The sequence below is a fragment of the Hemicordylus capensis genome, chromosome 15 (assembly GCF_027244095.1).
Source record: "Hemicordylus capensis ecotype Gifberg chromosome 15, rHemCap1.1.pri, whole genome shotgun sequence".
In the NCBI taxonomy this organism is placed as follows: Eukaryota; Metazoa; Chordata; class Lepidosauria; order Squamata; family Cordylidae; genus Hemicordylus; species Hemicordylus capensis.
Genome location: NC_069671.1, coordinates 4,502,401 through 4,521,991, shown reverse-complemented (window position 1 = coordinate 4,521,991; position 19,591 = coordinate 4,502,401). Strand labels below are relative to the sequence as shown.

At 52.3% G+C, this 19,591-nt stretch overlaps 1 protein-coding gene across 2 annotated transcripts in view; it reads right to left on the bottom strand.

Annotated features, from left to right (window-relative positions):
- SCARF2 (scavenger receptor class F member 2) overlaps positions 1-19,591 on the bottom strand; it is a 54,216-nt gene extending 34,625 nt beyond the window's left edge. The window contains exons 1-5 of one of the 2 annotated variants that reach the window (XM_053280446.1): positions 19,093-19,166; positions 12,919-12,977; positions 6,434-6,786; positions 5,253-5,354; positions 2,584-3,103 (exon numbers count right to left, since the gene is read on the bottom strand). In XM_053280446.1, coding sequence (XP_053136421.1) covers positions 2,584-3,103; positions 5,253-5,354; positions 6,434-6,452 — 641 coding nt within the window. In that variant the 5' untranslated portion in view covers positions 6,453-6,786; positions 12,919-12,977; positions 19,093-19,166. Of the gene's footprint in view, positions 1-2,583; positions 3,104-5,252; positions 5,355-6,433; positions 6,787-12,918; positions 12,978-19,092 lie in introns of both variants that reach the window. The other variant, XM_053280445.1, reaches the window with a different exon arrangement.

Here is a 19,591-nt window from a genome sequence, read left to right as displayed (position 1 = left end):
ACAGCAGGCTCACTGCCAGAGGACTCTGAGCCACAGCCAGGGGTGTAGCTATAATTGAGGGGATGGGTTCAAAGAATCCGGGGGCCCCCCAGCTCCACCCCACCCTATTTTCTTCACTATCTCCCTCACTCCGAGGGGCTGGCAGGGCAAGGGGGGAACACGGGCCCCCTCTCCCCTAGCTACGCCGCTGGCCACAGATTCCCAGGTTCGGGTCCCCAGATGTCGTTGGACTACAACTCCCATCATCCCCTGCCATGGTGGGTGGCGGGGGGTGATGGGAGTTGTAGTCCAATAACGTCTGGGGACCTAAGCTTAGGAACCCTTGCCTTAGGCAGCCACCCCAGATGGCGCTTAGTAAGGGGCAGTGCTTCTGCTGCAGCCCCAGACATCAGGCATCCTTCCCAGTGATGCCCAGGGCCGTGGATACAAGGCGCAGAGAAGATGAGTGAGAAGAACCTGCTTCTCTGGGTCAGGTGGCTGCATCTGGACGGTTTTTGGGGACATATCAGAAAAATCCCGTGTGAGTCCGACTGTCCAACTCCACCAAAATAAATCTGAGGTTTAAGTACAGCCCAGCACCAAATGGCTGGGGGAGAGACCTTCGGGTGTGGACCGGAAGGGACTGGTCTGAGAGAAGATCAGATCGGGCAGTTCAAGATGAACTGTCCTCTCAATTAAAAGCTTCTACACAGCCAAAATATAGGTCTTTCTCCTTAGAATACTGAATGCCATTTTAAAAATTATGTCGATAAATGCAGAGACAATGATCCTGGATCATTTTAATCGTCCTAGATAAATCATCACCATCCATTAAATGGCACATTTAATGACCCCTAACAAGCTACGGAAAAGCTGGACTTTGTATTTAAGGCTCTTAGGATTTGTTAAAATACTGTTTTAAAATAAAGGTGGACGCCTGCAATTGTTGTAAGATAAAGGCATCCAAGGTGACACTGATGTTAAAAATGGTCTATTTCCCCCTCTAAAATTTCCCCACCACCTAAAGATGTCTATATCAGGCAGTATAGAGATATGATATGATATATGATATGATATGATATGATATGATATGATATGATAGATGAATGTTCTGTGCTATGCGGGAAAATATCAAATCATAAGTTCAGAAAAAGTTTCTTCAGTGAAGGCACAGGTATAATTTGGAAGGTTATGGTGCAGACTTTATCAATCAATCAATCAATCAATCAATCAATTACAGTCTCTGGCCAGAAAAAGAACCAAGCAAGCAAAATGCAAAACAGCAAACAAATCAAGAAATAAAGAGATATACAGAATATAAACGCAGTGTGGGTAGAAGTATACATTAGGTAAAACAGAAATACCCTAACCAGACAAAAACCCACTAACATACATGTATCTATACCTACTGAAGCTGTGTGCTGACTACAGAGAGAGAAAAGGAAAAACAACTGTCAGCTAAAAGGTAAATGAGATCTATCTACAAATGACCATAAAACAGAAGTTAAGTACAGGTTATGCCTGCATTTATTCAAAAGGAACAGGACTTTGAATTTAAGACAACCTTCCAATTTCTAATTAAAAAAAAACACACTTGGGGATAAAACTAGTCTTGGATTCAGGTAAATACAGTATCGCCCTATCCGCTTTCTAAGGATAGCAAGTAAGATGTACGCCAGGCATTTGTACTGTAAACTCAACACTATCCAAAACACCTGATGAAAAAGTGGATTTAAAAAAACCCCCGGATATAAATAGGGTTGCACTTTAACGTGCAATGAATAACCCGAATTGTGTGTGAAGTGCTCCCTGAAAGCTCACAGGGTCTTGGGGGATAAATTTGGCCGATATTTATTTTATTTTAAAATTTCTATACCACCTTTCATTCAAATAATCTCAAGGCGGTTGACAAGACATTCAAATATATAAAACCATTAAAAACAACACGACAAGAATTGAAATGAAATATAAAAATACAAATCTAATTAAAAGTTTTTTAAAAACACACACATTTACAATAAGATACAAAGCAACAGCAAACAAAATGCTCGTTGAAAAGCCTGGGTCAAAAGCCAAGATTTCACTTGCTATCTAAAAAACTGTGATGGAAACTGGGGAGCAGAGCAGTGTCCCCTCTAACAGGGATTCCCAGATGTTGTGGACTACAACTCCCAGAATCCCCAAGCAAAAGCCATTGCAGCTGGGGAGTCTGGGAGCTGTAGTCCATGACATCTGGGGATCCCTGTAAGAGGGAACTCGGGAGCAGAGGCTCACCGGGAGAGCATTCCAAAGTCTGGGGGCAATGACTGAGAAGGCCCTGCCCTGTGTGCTTGACAACTGGGCCTCTTTCACCGTCGTCGCACGAAGCAGAGCCCCCTCTGATGACCCCATTGAGTGGGCAGAAACCCTTGAGAGCAGGTGGTCCCTCGGGTATCCAGTGCCCAAACTCCCCCTCTCCAAACCATTCACACTCTGTGAACGTACCCCCTCCATTCCGGAGGAGACGCGAGCTCAAAGCCGGGTGGGAAAATTGCCCCGGTGGACAAATCCTCCCATGTATTCCACATTTGTGGCCAGCGCGGACTCCGGGGAGGCCTTTCTTACCGTCTCCTGCAGCCTTGTCCGTAGAAGCCGGCCGGACACGGCTCCCGGCAGAACTTGCCCCGATAGCCCGGGTCGCAGGTGCACGTCCCGTCAACCTGGTTGCACCTCCCCATGTGGCACTGGCAGTAGCGGTCGCACCGGAGGCCAAAGGTGCGCCCTCGGCACTGGCAGCGCCCCGAGAACTGCTCGCACGGCGAGTTGCTGCAGGCACACTGGTTCATACAGTTACGTCCCCACCAGCCCGGCTGGCAGAGGCAGGCCCCCGTCTGTTGGTCACACTGCGAGTTGAGGCTGCAGTAGCAGTTGTTGGAGCACTGGGGCCCCCAAAAGCTGGGCTCACAGGTGCACCTGCCCGTCTTCTGGTCACACTTGCCGTGCTTGCACAAGCAGGCGTTTTCGCACTTGGGTCCCCAGCGGTTGGCGTTGCAGGTGCACTGCCCTGTCACGTCCTCGCACTGCCCGTTGGGGTGGCACCAGCACATCTCCTTGCAGTCGGGACCCCAGAACTGGCGGGGGCACTCTGCAGACAGAACCGTGCAAGGAAGGATCAGCCGGACGGACAGCAGATGCAAATCACTTACTCCCCAAAGGGGCCCTCTGCCAAGGCCAAAGAGGCTTCCGATATTAAATGCTGGCTAAGAGGGGGGCACAAAATGACTGGCCTGGTTCAGTTCGAGTCCGAACCAGCCTCGAACCGGACCGTCTTAGTTCAATTTCGCCCGTCTTGAACCCCCCTGGTTTGGTTCGACTCGGGGTGTGTGTGTGTGTTCGCGAATATTTTTTTAAAAATATTTTTTATTTTAGACTTACCCCTTCTGGGGGGCTTCTCCGAGGCTGCGGGTGGGGGGTGTGTGTCTATGGAGGTCTCCCCCCCGCCCTGCTGGCCTTCCTTATGTCAAAAAAGCACCCGGTTCGGGTGATCTTCGGCCCTTTCTGGGCCTTTCCCCCATTGCGGCGGCCATTTTGGAGGCCGCCACGCATGCGCAATGGGCCCCTGCGTGGCCTGGGTCATGACCTGTGGACTGTCAGTATGGACAATGTTGAGCTAGATGGACCAATGGCCTGAATCCGTATAAGACAGCTTTCTATGTTGCTACACCATTAGGCTGACACCATACATCTGATCATGTAGACTCTAGAGAATGTGATAAAATGAATGGCAGGGAATGCCCACTGAATGGCAGCAGTTTCTTCCAAATGGCCATCGGAATGCATGGTATTTCCAAAGGACCATTGGCCATTCAGAAATCCAATGCATCCCGTGGCCATTCGGAAAGAACTGGTGCATTTCAGGGGGCGTTCCCTGCCATTCATTTTAGGATGAGGGCTGTGCACAAATGGTCCATGCTGAACTGGTTCGCCTTGACCCGGGGCCAGTGTGTCGGTTTCATTGCAGAATGAACCGGGGGCAGTTCGGTCTGTGATCAAACCGAACAAGGCCCGGTTCGGGCAAACCGGTTCAGCACAATAAGGGAGCTGGGCAGGGGTGGTGAGCAAGTAACAAAGCTGGTTATCTGGCTGGCGCGGCAGCTGCCTTGCCATCACTCACTCTCCCAGCGGCCCCAAGCAGCACGCTCAGCCCTCTTTTACCAAGTCAGCTTGGGGCCACCGGGAACCTAGGAAGCTGCTATATATTGAGTCAGACCTTTGGTCCATCTAGCTCAGTACTGTCTACCCAGACTGGCAGTGGCTTCTCCAAGGCTGCAGGCAGGAGTCTCTCTCAGCCCTATCTTGGAGATGCTGCCAGGGAGGGAACTGGGAACCTAGATGCTCATCCCAGAGCCGCTCCATGCCCTGAGGGGAATCTCTTCCAGTGCTCACACACATCAAGTCTCCCATTCAAATGCAACCAGGGCAGACCCTGCTTAGCTAAGGGGACAAGTCATGCTTGCTACCCCAAGACCAGCTCTCCTCCCTTTAACCGAGGGTAAGCAGCGGCTAGTGGTGGTGCTGGCTGCTGCGCGAGTCCGATCCGGACTCGAACGAAACCGGGCCAGCCGGGTCCATGCACATCCCGACCCACTGAGCTACGGCCCCATCCCTTAAGGTGCTGCGCACATATCGTCACCCATCCAAATGCAAAATCAGGGCAAACCCTGCTTAGCAAAGGGGGACAGTCCATGCTTGCTACTGCAAAACCAGCTCTCTGCCCCCATCTCTGTGTGGACAATGTATTTGGCACCAAAACAAGCCGAGATATCAGATCGACTTGACCAATTGGTGGGGTGGGTGGGTGGGTGGGGGCTTACCTGAACTGAAGCACTGGGCTCCCTTCCACCTTTTACATGGGCGCTGGCTGCCTTCTGGGCACTCACAGCATTAGGAATGGCCCCCAAATGCCCTGGGTTCTTCACAATGTTGCAACGTTCCCCCAGTGCACTTCTGGGCTTTTAAACATAGCCGCTCCCTATCCTTACACAGGCATCGCATTGTATCAAATTGTATCTTTTTAGTGGAGAAAATTTCCTTTTGGCTCGCATCCAATGAAAAATGGTCTGCTGAGGCTCGCATCGTATCGGTTCCGATTGACGGCCGGATCCGATGCGCAGCCCTAGTAAAAAGCAAGGCCTGGGGCATCCCCTCGGGGTCGGGGGCAACCCCTCTCTGCCGTGGTCCTTCAAGGAAACGCTGCCCGTGGGATGTTTCTCTGGGCTGCTGGTTGCACTCACTTGTTTCGCAGTTGGCACCGAAGTATCCGTGGCGGCAGCGGCACTCATTGGGTCTTACGCACACTTCGTTGTCCTTGCAGGTGAAGTTTCCTTCACACACAGCTATGTGGGAGAAGAGAGAGAGAGAACAGCCATACTGGAGTGAACTGTCCGCTGGAAATCACAGAACATCAGAGCTCGAAGACCTCAAAGGTAAAGTTGTGCCGTCGAGTCGGCGTCGACTCCTGGTGACCACAGAGCCCTGTGGTTGTCTTTGGTAGGAGGGGTTGACCGTTGCCATCTCCCGCACAGTATATGAGAGGATGCCTTTCAGCATCTTCCTAGATCGCTGCTGCCCGATACGGGTGTTCCCCATAGTCTGGGAAACATACCAGCGGGGATTTGAATCGGCAACCTCTTGCTCCCTAGGCAAGTTACTTCCCCGCTGTGCCATAAGGTGGCTTAGAGGTCTTCTAAACCAGGAATTCTCAACATTGGGTCCCCAGATGTTGGGCCATTGGGGCTACAGATTATGGGAGTTGAAGTCCAATAACATCTGGGGACCCAACGTTGAGAATTCCTGTTATAAACCAGCTCTCTGCATCAAAGCCCCACAGAAGGCAAACAGAAGCCTCTCCCCTCCCCAATTTCCCCCCACTAGACATGGAACCAGGCAGGAGTTTCCTGATGGGCTGACGGGCCACCAAACCTGGTGAGTGAGTCTATCCAAAATACCAGGAACCTAGCAGAAAACACAAAGGACCTAGAAGCAAAAGACTTCTGGTTTCCATCTAGAAATATCCATATAAGTCAAAACAGTCTGACAGAGCAATCCTCTGTACATGTTGGCTTCAAAGTAAGCCCCGCTATGTTCGACGTGGCTTACTCCCAGGTAAGTGTGTGTAGGGCTGCATCCGAAGGACACCTGCCATTGGAGTCAATGGTGTTGGTGGTGGGGAACCCTATGGATATGAATGAGGATGAGATGTAGGTTATAAATGTTCCCTCATTTGTGTTGTTTGAAGTAGGGTCAGCCAGAGTTGACAACACCGTTTTCAACGATACAAGTAAAGTTAACAATACGAGTAAAGTTAAATGTGGTGAATTGCATGTTACACACACTCGGGTGAGATGGCAGATATGGCAGCATCCAGGTACCCCTGGGATACCATAACAGTCCCGAAAAGGTACCCTTCACTTACTGCATGAGCCTTCCTTCATGAGAATCTGAGACCGCAGCAGGCGGCATGTTGGCGATTTGGACCGGTCACTTGTGGGTTTGGCATGGGAGGCTGGCCGTAGACAGAGCCCTCAAACGAGATGGCTGCCACAAACACCATCCTTTCCTCAGGTCCCAAGTTCAGGCCTTTCCTCACGAGCGAAAAGGGCCAGTCCAGAACTTGGGCACCATTTTGGCCCTGACCAAACAATGTTCCCCCGATAACCATCACTGAACAGGCATCCGTGGGCACAGTCCACACACAGAACTTCCTTAAGTGTCGAGGGGTGAAGCAGAAGATTCCAGAAAGCCCCAAGATGGACACCAGAGAGAGTTCTAGAAAGGCACAGAGAGATTAGATAACAGGCGGTTAGACAAGAGATGGAAACAGGACGTTTAGTGTGTAGAAAAAGAAGCCTCCAAACGCCAAAGGTCCCCGTATTCCCACTAGAGGTGAGATGTCAGGTGATGCACTTACCCACCTTGAAAAATGTTTGGTAGCTTCCGACCCAGGCACTAAACACATGCAAAGAAGGAGTGTGGGTTAGTCTGTAAATTGAGAACTTTGTGGTATTAGTTTGTTATCCTGCCTTTCAGTATGCAAGTTGTGTTGGAATATGCAACAGATGCAGCTTAGCTTGCTGTATAGTTTGCATGCAATTTAGTAAAAAGTCAGTGGGGCACTGTAGTCAGCATAGTGTAGTGGTTAGAGTGTGGGACTAGGACTGAGTTAGAATCCCCATTCAGCCATGAAATGCACTGGGTGACTCTGGACCAGTCATGAATCTCTCAGCCTAACCTACCTCACAGGGTTGTTGTGAGGATAAAAATAAGCACGTACACTGCTTTGGGCTCCTTGGAGGAAGAGCAGGATAGAAATGTAAAAAAACAAAACAAAATAAATAGTTTCCTCCGTATTGGTTGGGCTAGCTAGGAGTTTCTATTCTCCTTCTTGATCTCGCTTGTTCCTGTTCTTTGTGTACGGGTCAGCAAGTTCGACATTGGCCTATAAGTGCCTTTGTCTCCCAAGTAAAGTTCTCTTAAAAACCACTGCTCTGTACTCCACACAGACAGAACACAACAACAGGTTATGGGCCCAGAATTCTTCTGCAACAGGTTATGGGCCCAGACTCCTTCAGAGCACAAAGCCCAGAACAACCTTGAAGACTAAAAAGGAGCCTGGGAGGAGCAAAAGCCACAAGGAGACCCTCTAACACACTCTGCAAAAATTGGAAAGGCATCACTTTTCTGATGGGGGCCTCCTCAGCCCCAGCCCGGGGTAGCATTGCTTGAATCCAGCGCAAGAGAATGTCTCCCTTGCTAGCCCACAGTCAACCCCCAAAAGGTGGTTTCTGGAGCCCTAGGTTTGAACTGGAGCCAAAAGTGGTGCAGGCAAAACAGTTCTGCACTGCTAAGATAATGGAACCATCACATTACAGAGCTGGAAGGTCCCTTAAAGGTGGTCTAGTGACACTCCCTGCTCAGCGCAGGAAACTGCTACAGAAGCATCCTTGACCTGCAGTGAGGAAGATTCCATCACTGCACAAAGCAGACTGGTCCACTGTCAAAGAGTTCTTACAGTTAGGAAATCCTTCTTGATCTGCTTCCTTGTCATTTCAACCCACTGATTCAAGCCCTGCCCTCAGAAGCACTGAAGAGCAAGCCTGTTGATTCTTCTACCTGACAGCCCTTTGGAAATTTGGAAGATGGCCATATCTCTTCTCAGTCTTCTCTGCTCCAGACTAAAGATCCTCCACTTCTCCACGGGGACTTTGTTGCCAGACTGCTCACGCTCTTTGTTTTCCTTCTCTTAACTCATTCCACTTCATCGATGCCCTTTTTCAAAAACGCAGGGCTCAGAAATGGGCAGCACAGCATTCTCAGTGCGGTCTGGCCAGGGCAGAATAGGGGGCAACCATTAACTCCTCGTGATCTGGACACTAGGCCTCTGCCAATGCAGCCAAGATTGCATTCGCTTTTTCTGCAGCTGCATCACACCGCTGGCTCATGTCCAACTTGTTGTCCACGAAGCTATTTACACCAGGCTTGGCCAGTCTGGAAGTACTGTACTGTCTGCCAGTCACAGGATGCTGCCCGCCCTTCTGTGCCAAAAGAGGGCTCCGAGACCTAATAGCAGTGGGGTCCAATGTTATGCAGTCTGGGGTAGTTTGCTAAAATCCCAGCCTTGTTTCAAGAAGATGCCGGCTAAAGCCTTAGACATCCTGGTTACTTTCAACAGGAAACTGAGCTTCCTGAAGGATTATCCTCCCCCTTCCCCCTCCATGGGCCTCCCAGAATGGGCCCCCCAAACTGCCAGAGGCTACCTTCTCACCACTCTTCCCTCTAACAGAGGTTTCCAGATGTTGATGACTACAACTCTCAGCATTCCCACCTGTAATTGCCTTTGGCTGGGGATTATTTTTTAATTTTTAATTTAATTTTATTTTACATTTATATGCCATTTGTCTCCGAGGAGCTCAGAGTGGTGTACATGGTTATGTTTATCCTTACAACTACCCTGTGAGGTAGGTTAGGCCGAGAGAGAAGTGACTGGCCCGGAGTTACCCAGTAGAGTTTCATGGCTGAATGGGGATTCGAACTCGGGTCTTCCCGGTCCTAGTCCAACACTCTAACCACTACGCTGTGCTGGGAGTTATGGGAGTTGTAGTCAACAACATCTGGGAATCCCTGTTCGAGGGAACACTGCTTCTCACCTGGCTCTCACACTTCTCACCAGTATCTGTGCTGCTCATATGGCATTCAGAGCCGCTTACCACAATAAAAACACAATGCAGCCCTTACCAACATTACATGAAAACAAATTACGAACGAGATAAGTGAACAGGTTTGCATTCCAACAGAAAACCCTTTAAAAACAGGATTGTGCATTTTGGAGCCTCCTGGAATGAAAACTTTTAAGATCTTTGTCTAAGGCAGGGGTCTCCACCAGACGTTGTTGGACTACAACTCCCATCATCCCCAGCCACAATAGACTTTGGCATCTGTAGTTCAGCTACGTCTGGGACCCAAGCCAGGGGGCCCCTACTCTATAAGACCATAACAAGAGAGCCGGCCAGAGAAGAGGACTATCGATGGCCATTTGTGTCCCTGGCCATTTCCACATTCTGCTCCGGAGTTCCTAGGTTGGCTGCTTGTTGATCGGCACAGAGAAATATTACTCTACAGGAAGGGAACAGTATCTCAGCCAACTGGAACAGCAGTGAATTTAACAGGCCTCCAAAAATAGCTTTTCCGAGTTTCCCATCAGCGCCTTGGGACTCCAAGTCCCGAGAAATCACAGACCTCTCCTTCCCGTCCCCCCTCCACTCTGTAAAACACTACAAAGGCCTCAAGCCGCCGGAACTTCGGGTGCCAAGTTCCAGAGCCAAGGGGGAATGTTTGGCCACAGACAATAGAGAATAGAAGGCCCGCCTGCTTCTCCTCCAGTGCACCTGCACAAGCAATTTTCCGCCAAAGTGTCAGAGAGCATAAGAAGAGTGCCGTTCCCTGCACTCTGGCCATTTGGGGGCAGGCGTGATGCTTTTGCTCGTTCCCTCCCATGTCCCGTAAGCACAGCTGTAACTACTCCGCGCTTAAAGGAGAGTCAAATCCAAGAAGCCAGCCCCTATTCTGCAAGACAAAAAGCCTATTCTGCAACCTGCACACATTTTGCAGATGTACATTCCACTCTTCCACTCTACCCCTATTCTGCAAGTCAAAAAACCTATTCTGTAACCTGCATACATTTTGCAGATGTTCATTCCGCTCTTCTGCTCAGCCCCTATTCTGCAAGACAATAAGCCCATTATGCAACCTGCACACATTTTGCAGATGTGTATTCCACTCTTCCACTTAACTCCTATTCTGCAAGACAAAAAACCCTATTCTGCAACCTGCATACATTTTGCAGATGTAAATTCCACTCTTCTGCTAAACCCATATTCTGCAAGCCAAAGCTTGCATACAGAAGTGGGATCATTTTGCATAGTTTATCCAGCTTTTATTTGTCATAGAGAAAGATAAGGGGAATGTAATGAATCCCACCTCCACCGCATCTGCTGGTTCCAATAACTGGAAACCTTGCCAGGCAATTTCTCTGCTTCCTGAGATTTCCACCAGGCACAAACTTCAAACTTGCAAGCATATATTCGTTACCATAAGGCAGGGCTGCTCAACCTCGGCCCTTTGGCAGATGTTGGCCTACAACTCCCATAATCCTTGGCTATTGGCCCCTGTGGCTGGGGATTATGAGAGTTGTAGTCCAATAACAGCTGGGGGGGGGGGCAAAGTTGAGCAGGCCTGCCATTAGGGCTAGAAACTTTTTTTTTTTAAGGAAGCTCAATTCTGCAACCAATATCACATGTCCTCAGTATGGGCCAGATCCGAAATGCCCGATGGGTGGGCTCCACAATCCACTGCTGCACAAGGCCTCTTCAGGGTCTGTCTCCAGCCTTTCATTTCCCAAATGAAATGAAACCAGTTTGGGTGCATCGGGTGTTGGGCTAGGACTGGAGAAACCCCCGTCCAAATCCCCAGTCAGCCATGAACCCCACTGGGTGACAGGGGTGTAGGGAGCTTGACGGGAGCTGGAGGACTAAGTCTGACCAGAAGCTCCCCCCCCACACACTCTGAGTGTTCCTTTGTGCATGTGCCCCAAGCCATGCCCCCATGTCTGATGTCAGATGCGGGGGGGGGGGGCAGTGCCGAGAATGGGGCAATCACTACCCTGGCAGAGTTGCATTCCCCCGTCAGCGGTTGGTGGAATCCCTGAAAGGGAACTCCTTTCTAGAGATGCCCAGTGTGTGTGTGTGTGTGGGGGGGGCGTAATTCATCCCTCCCCAACCAGCATGAAACGCTGGCTAGAGAGGAGAGGGGTGTGCCTCACGCTCCCAGTCAGCAAGTGCTTTGCTCACCGGCTGGGTGCGGGAGGGGGCAAGGGAGCGTCCTGGCTGAGGTTGAGTTTTGGGGCCTCCGAGACCCTCAGGGCCTGGGGACAATTGTCCCCCTTGCTCAACCGTCACTCCGCCCCTGCTGGGTGACCCTGGGACAGTCGCTTCTTTCTCAGCCTAACCTACCTCACAGGGTTGCTGTGAGGATAAACATAGCCACGTCCATCGCTCTAGGCTCTTTGGCAGAAAAACAGGATACAAACATAATAAATCAGTGCATTATTTATTTTATTTTATTTCTATACGGCCCTTCCGAAAATGGCTCCAGGTGGTCTACATTAAAATAAAACGAAAACCAATTAACTGCTACAATCCAAAAACGATGAAAACACAACACCGTTATTAAAACAATTTTTAAAACCGTGGAAAACCAGGCCAAGCCTTTACAGTTTAAAAACGGGTTGAAAACCCCGGAAGGCCAGGACAAACAGATGTGCGCACATGAATCGGCAATCCCTGCAAGAGTAAGCCTACCGCCACCGAAGACGCCTGAGCCCTTCATGACACAAGAGAAATAACGGTCCATTGATCCTCCCGAGGGAAACCCCCTTGAGAAGCGGTTCTCTGTCCTCTCAGCCTCATGCCAAGTCCGTCTGATTCTGGGTCTGATGTGTGGTTTCTTGGCCGCCTCCCACAGTTTGAGCCTGAGCTGACCCACAACAAGCCGGGCATCATGGTGAGGCAGGAATTGCCAACTCAAAGAACGCCAACATAGCGAGAGGCCTCGGCACTACCAGAGTAGGGATGTAGACAGAACCGGCTGGCCCGGTTTGGTTCGGCACCCCCTCGAACCACTCCCGGTTCGGTCCGGTCCGGGGTGGGTGGGTTGCAGACCTTTAAACTCTTTTAAAAAATGTATTATTATTTTTCCTTTGACTCCCTTCAGCGGAATTCCTGGAGGCAGGGTGTGTGTGTGTGTATGTGTGTCTGCAGAGGTTCCCCCTCCCCCCGCCAGCCTTCAAAATTACCCCCTTGCCCAGTTTGGGCGCTCTTCTGCTGGTTTTTGGCCTTCACCCGGCGGCCATTATGCAGGCCGCGCACCTGCGCACATGGCCTCTGGCTGGCGGGGGGAGGGGGAACCTCCGCAGAACCCCCCCACCTCCAGGAACTCCCTGAAGGGAGTAAAAGGTAAAAAAATAATGATTTTTTAAAAAAATGATTTTTTAAAAAAAAAATTTTAAAGGTCCACGAACCCCCCCTAACTTCAGGGAGTGTTCGGTCCGGGGTTGGACCAAATGGGGGGGGGGGTTCGGTTCAACCCCAAACAGTCAAACCGAACCAGTTCTACCTTGAATAGGTTCGGGGTCAAACCTGTTTGCACATCCCTAAACCAGAGCCCAGGAAGCAATTTGATACTGAAGGGGCGACTTGGGAAACCAGGCTCAAAGCAAGGGAAGAGGTCTCATTCTCGCCCCAATCAAAGAGACGGGAAACGACTCATTTTGGGTAGCCTCGAATCGGCCCCAGACAGGGATGAGGCTGAAGAGAAAGGGGAGGCCAAGAAGAAACTTGTTCTTACCTATCAGACACTCCTCGCCCAGTTGCTTCCATCCCGGGCAGCAGACGGACCCCGCAGACCTGCAGGAAGGCAGACACAGAGTTAGAACAGTCTGCTCTGGCCAGGGATGTGCACGAACTGGGTTGTGAACTCCTGGGAGGCGGGGCGGGGGATCCTTTAAGGGGCAAGGAGGGTGCCCTTACTTGCCCCACCACATCCCCCCTGCTGGCACTCTCCCCAAAAGTGTTAGTGTGGGGCTACAGTGTACCTCCTAGCAGCCCCATTTGGCGTCATGATGTAAATGGCTGACGTGCATGTGCAGCCCCTACCTCTGAACCAGCTCAAATGTCGGACTTCCAAACCGGTTCGGCGCTCCAGAAAAGGAGCACCGAACCGGTTCGTGCACATCCCTAATGGGAGCTTGCCTTCCATTCATATGCCCTGGTTGCATATGGATGGGAGACTAGAAGTGTGAGCACTGTAAGATATTCCCCCGCTTAGGGGATGGAGCCACTCTGGGAAGAACAGAAGGTTCCAAGAAGTTCCCTCCCTGGCAGCATCTCCAAGAGAGGGCTGAGAGAGACTCCTGCCTGGAACCTTGGAGAAGCCGCTGCCAGTCTGTGAAGACAATACTGAGCTGGATAGACCAGTGGTCTGACTCTGAATATGGCCGCTTCCTATGTTCCTAACATCTAGAGTCCCAAAGTGAAAATCCTTGAGCTCACTGCTGGTTCTTCCCAAGCATACCTCGTCCTCTACTCAGGAAGATTGGTCCTCTGTACTAGGATTAACTGAAACCACAAGAGAGCAGCAGAAGGCAGTCAGGGACCAACAACCCGAGAAGAAACAGAAGGAGGGGGTTACATCTAGGATTGCGGAAACATCTTCTGCCCTCCTCACTCAGTTAGCAAAGGAGGCCTACAGTTGTTCTGCTCCATAAAGTGTCTTCTTAGGGAATGCAAGCTGTAATTTGAGGAGGGGGCATCCAGTTCCTCTGAATAGAACCATTATGCAAAGGCCCGTGGCTTTAGCAGAAGGTGGGAAACAGATCTGATGCAGGGGCCACCAACCATCCACCAGGGTAGTTAAGAGCAGCCCCGCTGGATCAGGCCCAAGGTCTATCTAGTCCAGCATCCAGTTCCACACAGTGGCCCACCAGATCCCTCTGGGGAGACCACAGGCAAGAGGGGAGGGCATGCCCTCTCTCCTGCTGTTGCTCCCCTAGGAACATAGGAAGCTGCCATATACTGAGTCAGGCCATTGGTCCATCTAGCTCAGGATTGTCTACACAGACTGGCAGCGGCTTCTCCAAGCTTGCAGGCAGGAGTCTCTCTCAGCCCTATCTTGGAGATGCTGCCAGGGAGGGAACTTGGAACCTTTTGCATGCAGGCAGGTAGGTACTCTTAGGAACATAGGAAGCTGCCATATACTGAGTCAGACCATTGGTCTGTCTAGCTCAGCCCTATCTTGGAGATGCCGCCAGGGAGGGAACTTGGAACCTTCTGCATGCAAGCAGGCAGATGCTCTTCCCAGAGCGGCTCCATTCCCTAAGGGTGTCTTAAAGTGCTCACGTGTAGTCTCCCATTCAAATGCAACCAGGGTGGACCCTGCTTAGCTAAGGGGACAAGTCATGCTTGCTACCACAAGACCAGCTCTCCTCTCATTGGTCCATCTAGCTCAGTATTGGCTTCACAGACTGGCAGTGGCATCTCCAAGGTTTCAGGCAGGAGTATCTCTCAGCCCTATCTTGGAGATGCTGCCAGGGAGGGAACTTGGAGCCTAGATGCTCTTCCCAGAGTGGCTCCATCCCCTAAGCGGGGGAATATCTTGCAGTGCTCACACTTCTAGTCTCCCATTCATCTGCAACCAGGGCTGACCCTGCTTAGCTAATGGGACAAGTCATGCTTGCTACGACAAGACCAGCTCTCCTCTCCATTGCACATGGTACTCAGACGAGGCATCTTGCCTCTGAGGCTGAAGGCGGCCCATAGCTACCAGACTAGTAGCCATTGACAGACCTGAGCTCTGTGAATTTGTCTAAGCCTCAGCATAAGAACTGTCCTGCTGGAGTTCACCAACACAAGGCAGCCTCAGAGGAAAGATGTTTCTAAATACCAGTTGCAGGGGAGCAGGAGAGGGGGCACACCCTCCCCTCTTGCCTGTGGGCTTCCCAGAAGCCTCTGGTGGGCCACAAGATGTTGGACTAGAAAGGCCTTGGGCCTGATCCAGCAAGGCTGTTCTCAGGTTCTTATGGAATGAAGACATCTCCTGCTAATTGAGAGCCAGCATGGTGTAGTGGTTAGAGTTCTGGACTAGGACTGGGGAGACCCGAGTTCAAATCCCCATTCAGCCATGAGACTTGCTGGGTGACTCTGGGCCAGTCACTTCTCGCTCAGCCTAGCCTACTTCACAGGGTTGTTGTGAAAGAGAAACTCAAGTCTGTAGTACACCGCTCTGGGCTCCTTGGAGGAAGAGCGGGATATAAATGTAAAAATAATAAATAATAATAATTTCCTAATTCCTCCTGCTAATTCCCAGCTTCGGCAGGAGAACTTCCTCAGTAGCGGGCCGTGCCCTCTGCAGGAAAAAGATTAACATTCTGCACCAAAGCCATCCAGTTCTGGCAGCACAAGCAGCTGATTTTTACAATCCACATAAATGGTGCAGAGGGAGAAAATGGACAGTCTCTCCTATGTTGCTCTCCAATCTCAAAATTTCTGCCCTTTCATTTATGTCCAGATGAACCACCCGCTGAGGAATGTCAGCTTGGACGTGGGGGTTTCACGGGGCTTGCTCCCAAGTTACGCATTCACAGCATTGCCCTCGAAGTCTGGCTTTGCTACTCGAGAGGAGGGGCAAGGAGTGATCACCGAACACCGATGCATCTTTGAACCACAGCGACTAGAACGTTACTATTATTTTTTTAATTAAGCCAGGCTTTTCAGGAAGCTGTGTTTGGTGACTTTTCTGCACTCCACAGAATTGTGAGAGTCTCACGCCTTTGGTCTTGTGAGAACAGGCATGAATTGTCCCCTTTGCTAAGCTGGGTTGGCCCTGGTTTGCATTTGAATGGGAGACCACATGTGTGAGCAGTGTAAGATATTCCCCTGAGGGGATGGGTCTGCTCTGGGAAGAGCACCTGCCTGCTCGCATGCAGAAGGTTCCAAGTTCCCTCCCTGGCAGCATCTCCAAGATCAGGCTGAGAGAGATTTCTGCCTGCAAGCTTGGAGAAGCTGCTGCCAGTCTGGGTAGACAATACTGAGCTAGGTGTACCAAGGATCTGACTCAGTAAAAGGCAGTGTCCTACGTTCCGATATTCCTTATGATACCTTGGTTTCAGACTTCACCTTCACCCTAGAATATCTGGCTTCTCATACAGTCACCACATAGATGTAGTAAATGGAGTTGCAAGAAAAGTTTTTACAGTCGGGGTTCTCAGCCGTGGGTCCCCAGATGTTGTGGGACTACAACCTGTAGTAGTGGCTCATCCTAAGCTACCCGGGTGGTGCCAAAGGTTGCTCCTCTTTCTCCCACGCTGCCTGCAGGCCGGCCATTCATCAGGTAGAGATATGTGACCCATTCATCTCTACCTGATGAATGGCCAGCCTGCAGGCAGTGTGGGAGAGAGAAGAGAACCTTTGGCATATGGGCACATACACACACTCCCTGGGACTCCTTAGGGCAAGCTACAACTGCTCCCATCAAACCCCAGTTGAAGGGGGATGATGGGAGTTGTAGTCCAATGACATCTATGGACGGAGTGGCCCTTTCATGAGGCAAGGGGAGGCAGCTGCTTCAGGTGGCCGATTATTGGGGCACAAGCAGGTAGCAAGATACCCCCCCGCCTGTCACTACCTGAGCAGCAATTTGGGACTGATCGGACACTTGGAAGCTTCCGAAACTTTTGCAAAGTTGCCAAGAAGCCCCAGGAGAGGAGAGGAGGCCGCAGGCAACTTTCCCTCCTCTCCTTGCTTCTCGCACACTTTCAAAGCTCGCAAGGGTTGGTTTGGGACAGCACTTCTGAGCCTCGTCCTCCACAATACCTCGGGCCACTCCTCTTTGGGGACTCGAGGCCGAGAAGCCCTTTCCTAGAGGGCTTTGGACTCCTCCTGAGATGGAAAGGAGAAACCCTCCAAACCGATCCTGTCTGCAGTCTCACCACTGGTTTATCCACCCTCACTGACCAATCTCGGAGAGCGTCCACCCTGCTGCCCCCGGAAAGCAAACCCTGAATTTCCATACCCTCCCCAAAGCGCCCCCCCCCGGTGTCAGCCAGCTTGCTCCCATCACAGAACAGACTTTGTCTTGGTAGGGAAAAACATGGAGCAGACGCGGCAATGGGGCGGGCGGGGGGTGCGAGAAACCTCGTGCAGAAATTCCGCCGCCCCAAACTGCAAAGCCCTCACATCGAAGAGGGCTTGTTTGCGAGCGTTTAAATCGAAACCAGATGGACCGTCTCTTTCCATTGGGTTTTAAGTTACACTTGGAAGGAGGCTGGTGGGCGCTCGGGGCTTTCTGGCTTTTTTGTTCTTTGGACTCCACGAACAAATATATATGGGGGGGACACCTGTTGAGAAGTGGGGTCCCCGCAATCTCAGGCACTTTTGGAGCCCCTCTTGCCATGTGGGATATTTGGCAGCTTGTGGCTGGCAGTGGGCAGCATGCTTGCGGGGCGGGGGGGAGTGGTTAGTTTGGCAAGCAGTCGGGGGGAATGAAATGCAGCATCTTGAGGCGGTTAAGTCAAGGATGGGGTTAATTCTGGAAAAAGCGGAGAGGAAGCCAGAGGTTTCCAAGAGCACTCGGCTGGCCTCCTTGGCAGTTTCAAATACAGAGCTGCAAGAGAAGTGGCAATTAGGGTCCCACCCAGCCGCTCTCCTCTCTCCCGGTGTGCTGCTGGGGGTCCCCCCCCCACCATTCAAGCCTTGTTACCAAATCTGAGACCAGCAGTGAAAATGGCACATCTAAAAATTCCCAAGCCTGGGGGCCCAGATGTTGCGGGACTGCAAGCCCCAGAATCCCCAGCCACAAAGGCCAAAGGCTGGGGGTGATGGGAGTTGTAGTCCACCCCAGTGTGGGCACACACACACACACACCAGCCACTCTGAGCTCCCAGCAATGCCCCCTCCTCAGAGCTAATACAGGAAGCTGCCATATACTGAGTCAGACCATTGGACCATCCAGCTCAGTATTGTCTGCACGGACGGCAGCTGCTTCTCCAGGATTTAAGGCTGTCCCAGCCCTACCAGGGGAAATCTTGAGGATTGAGTCTGGGAGCTTCTGCGTGCAAAACAGTCTTGGGGCTAGGAGGGGCCCCACTCCAGACGGCGGGAAGGCAAGCCACAGTGGAATAATCTGGTTCCTCTTCCATCAGGCTGGTGGGCAAAGTGAGGAGGGAGGTTTTCGGGATCATCTCTCGGCTCCCTCTTGCTGGCCGTGCCCCACGGTGGGAGGACACAGCCTGGCTGGCATCATGGGGGTCCAAATACCCCCATTTCTTCTCGTGGCTACGATCAGCACAGGATCAGCACAGAACCTAGCAACGTCCCGGCATGGGGCTTTTGACTCCCTGCACCCTCCCCACTGCGGAATGGGCAGGACACCGCCAGCACCACCGCTGCCCCGTCTCTCCGTCCCGCTGTCCTGTCCAAGGCAGGGTGAGGAGGGCTTCTCTCCTTGCAAAAGCTTCTGGGCGCGAGAGGATGGCGGCGGCGAGGGAGGGGCGTGGGGGTCGCTCTATTTTAGGAGAACGGGCATGGCCTGGGATATGGAGCAGTGGTACCCCGTCTCTGGAAAGGCCAGGAGCGGTGGAGAACCAATCTGCAAGCGCGCCGTGGAAGCAGGACTCTCACCCCCTTCACCCGCCCGCTCCCCAAACCCTGAGCCCGTATTGGGAGATGCCCGTTTGGGGATGGGGGAAGCGATGGATGAAAGCGCCGCAGAGCGAGAAAGCGAGAGACGCTTCGGAAGAGCGCGCGCCCAGCTGGACCGAAAGAACGCCGCACAAGGGGGAGATCCCGTCCCCCCGCCCACGTAGGGGGAGATGTGGGGGAAGCCAAGAGTCCGCTGGGTTGGGTTGGGTTGGCGGGGCGTGGGGCGCCGTGGCCCTCCAATGCGCCCCCATGGAGCCGAAGACGTCCCCAAGCCGTGCGCCCTTGGAGAGGTGGCGCGACGCGGCCGGACGCTGGCGACTCTTACCCGGACGCCGAGCAGACGTTCCTCCCGCGGGGATTCAGCTCCTGGGCAGCTCCCCAGCCCAGCAGCAGCAGCGGCGGCAGGAGGAGAGGGAGGAGCGCGCCGCCTCCGGCTCCAGCGCGCCGGGCCCTCCTCGGCGTCTCCATGCGTGCGGCGCAGCGCTCTCCAGCCCGGCCCGAGCAGCCTGGCTCCCCGGCTGCGGCGGCGGCTCCTGGCGGCTGCTGCAGGATCCCGGCCGGAAGCTGCAGTGCGAGCGCCGCCACCGCCGCCGCCCGCTCTCCCCTCTCGGCGGCAGCAGGAGGGGCGCCCGGCCCAGCCAGGAAATGCCGCATTGGTTCCCCCCTCGCCTGAGCCCGGGCCAGGCCCTCCGACGGGCGGGCTGAGACGCCGCCGGCTCCCCCTGGGTCTCCTTCAGCCGCTCCTGCCTGCTGGGGCTGCATTCCTTGACGCCTTGACTACGGGCAGGCTTCGTTACTGCGAACTCGGCGTGGCCCACCCTCCA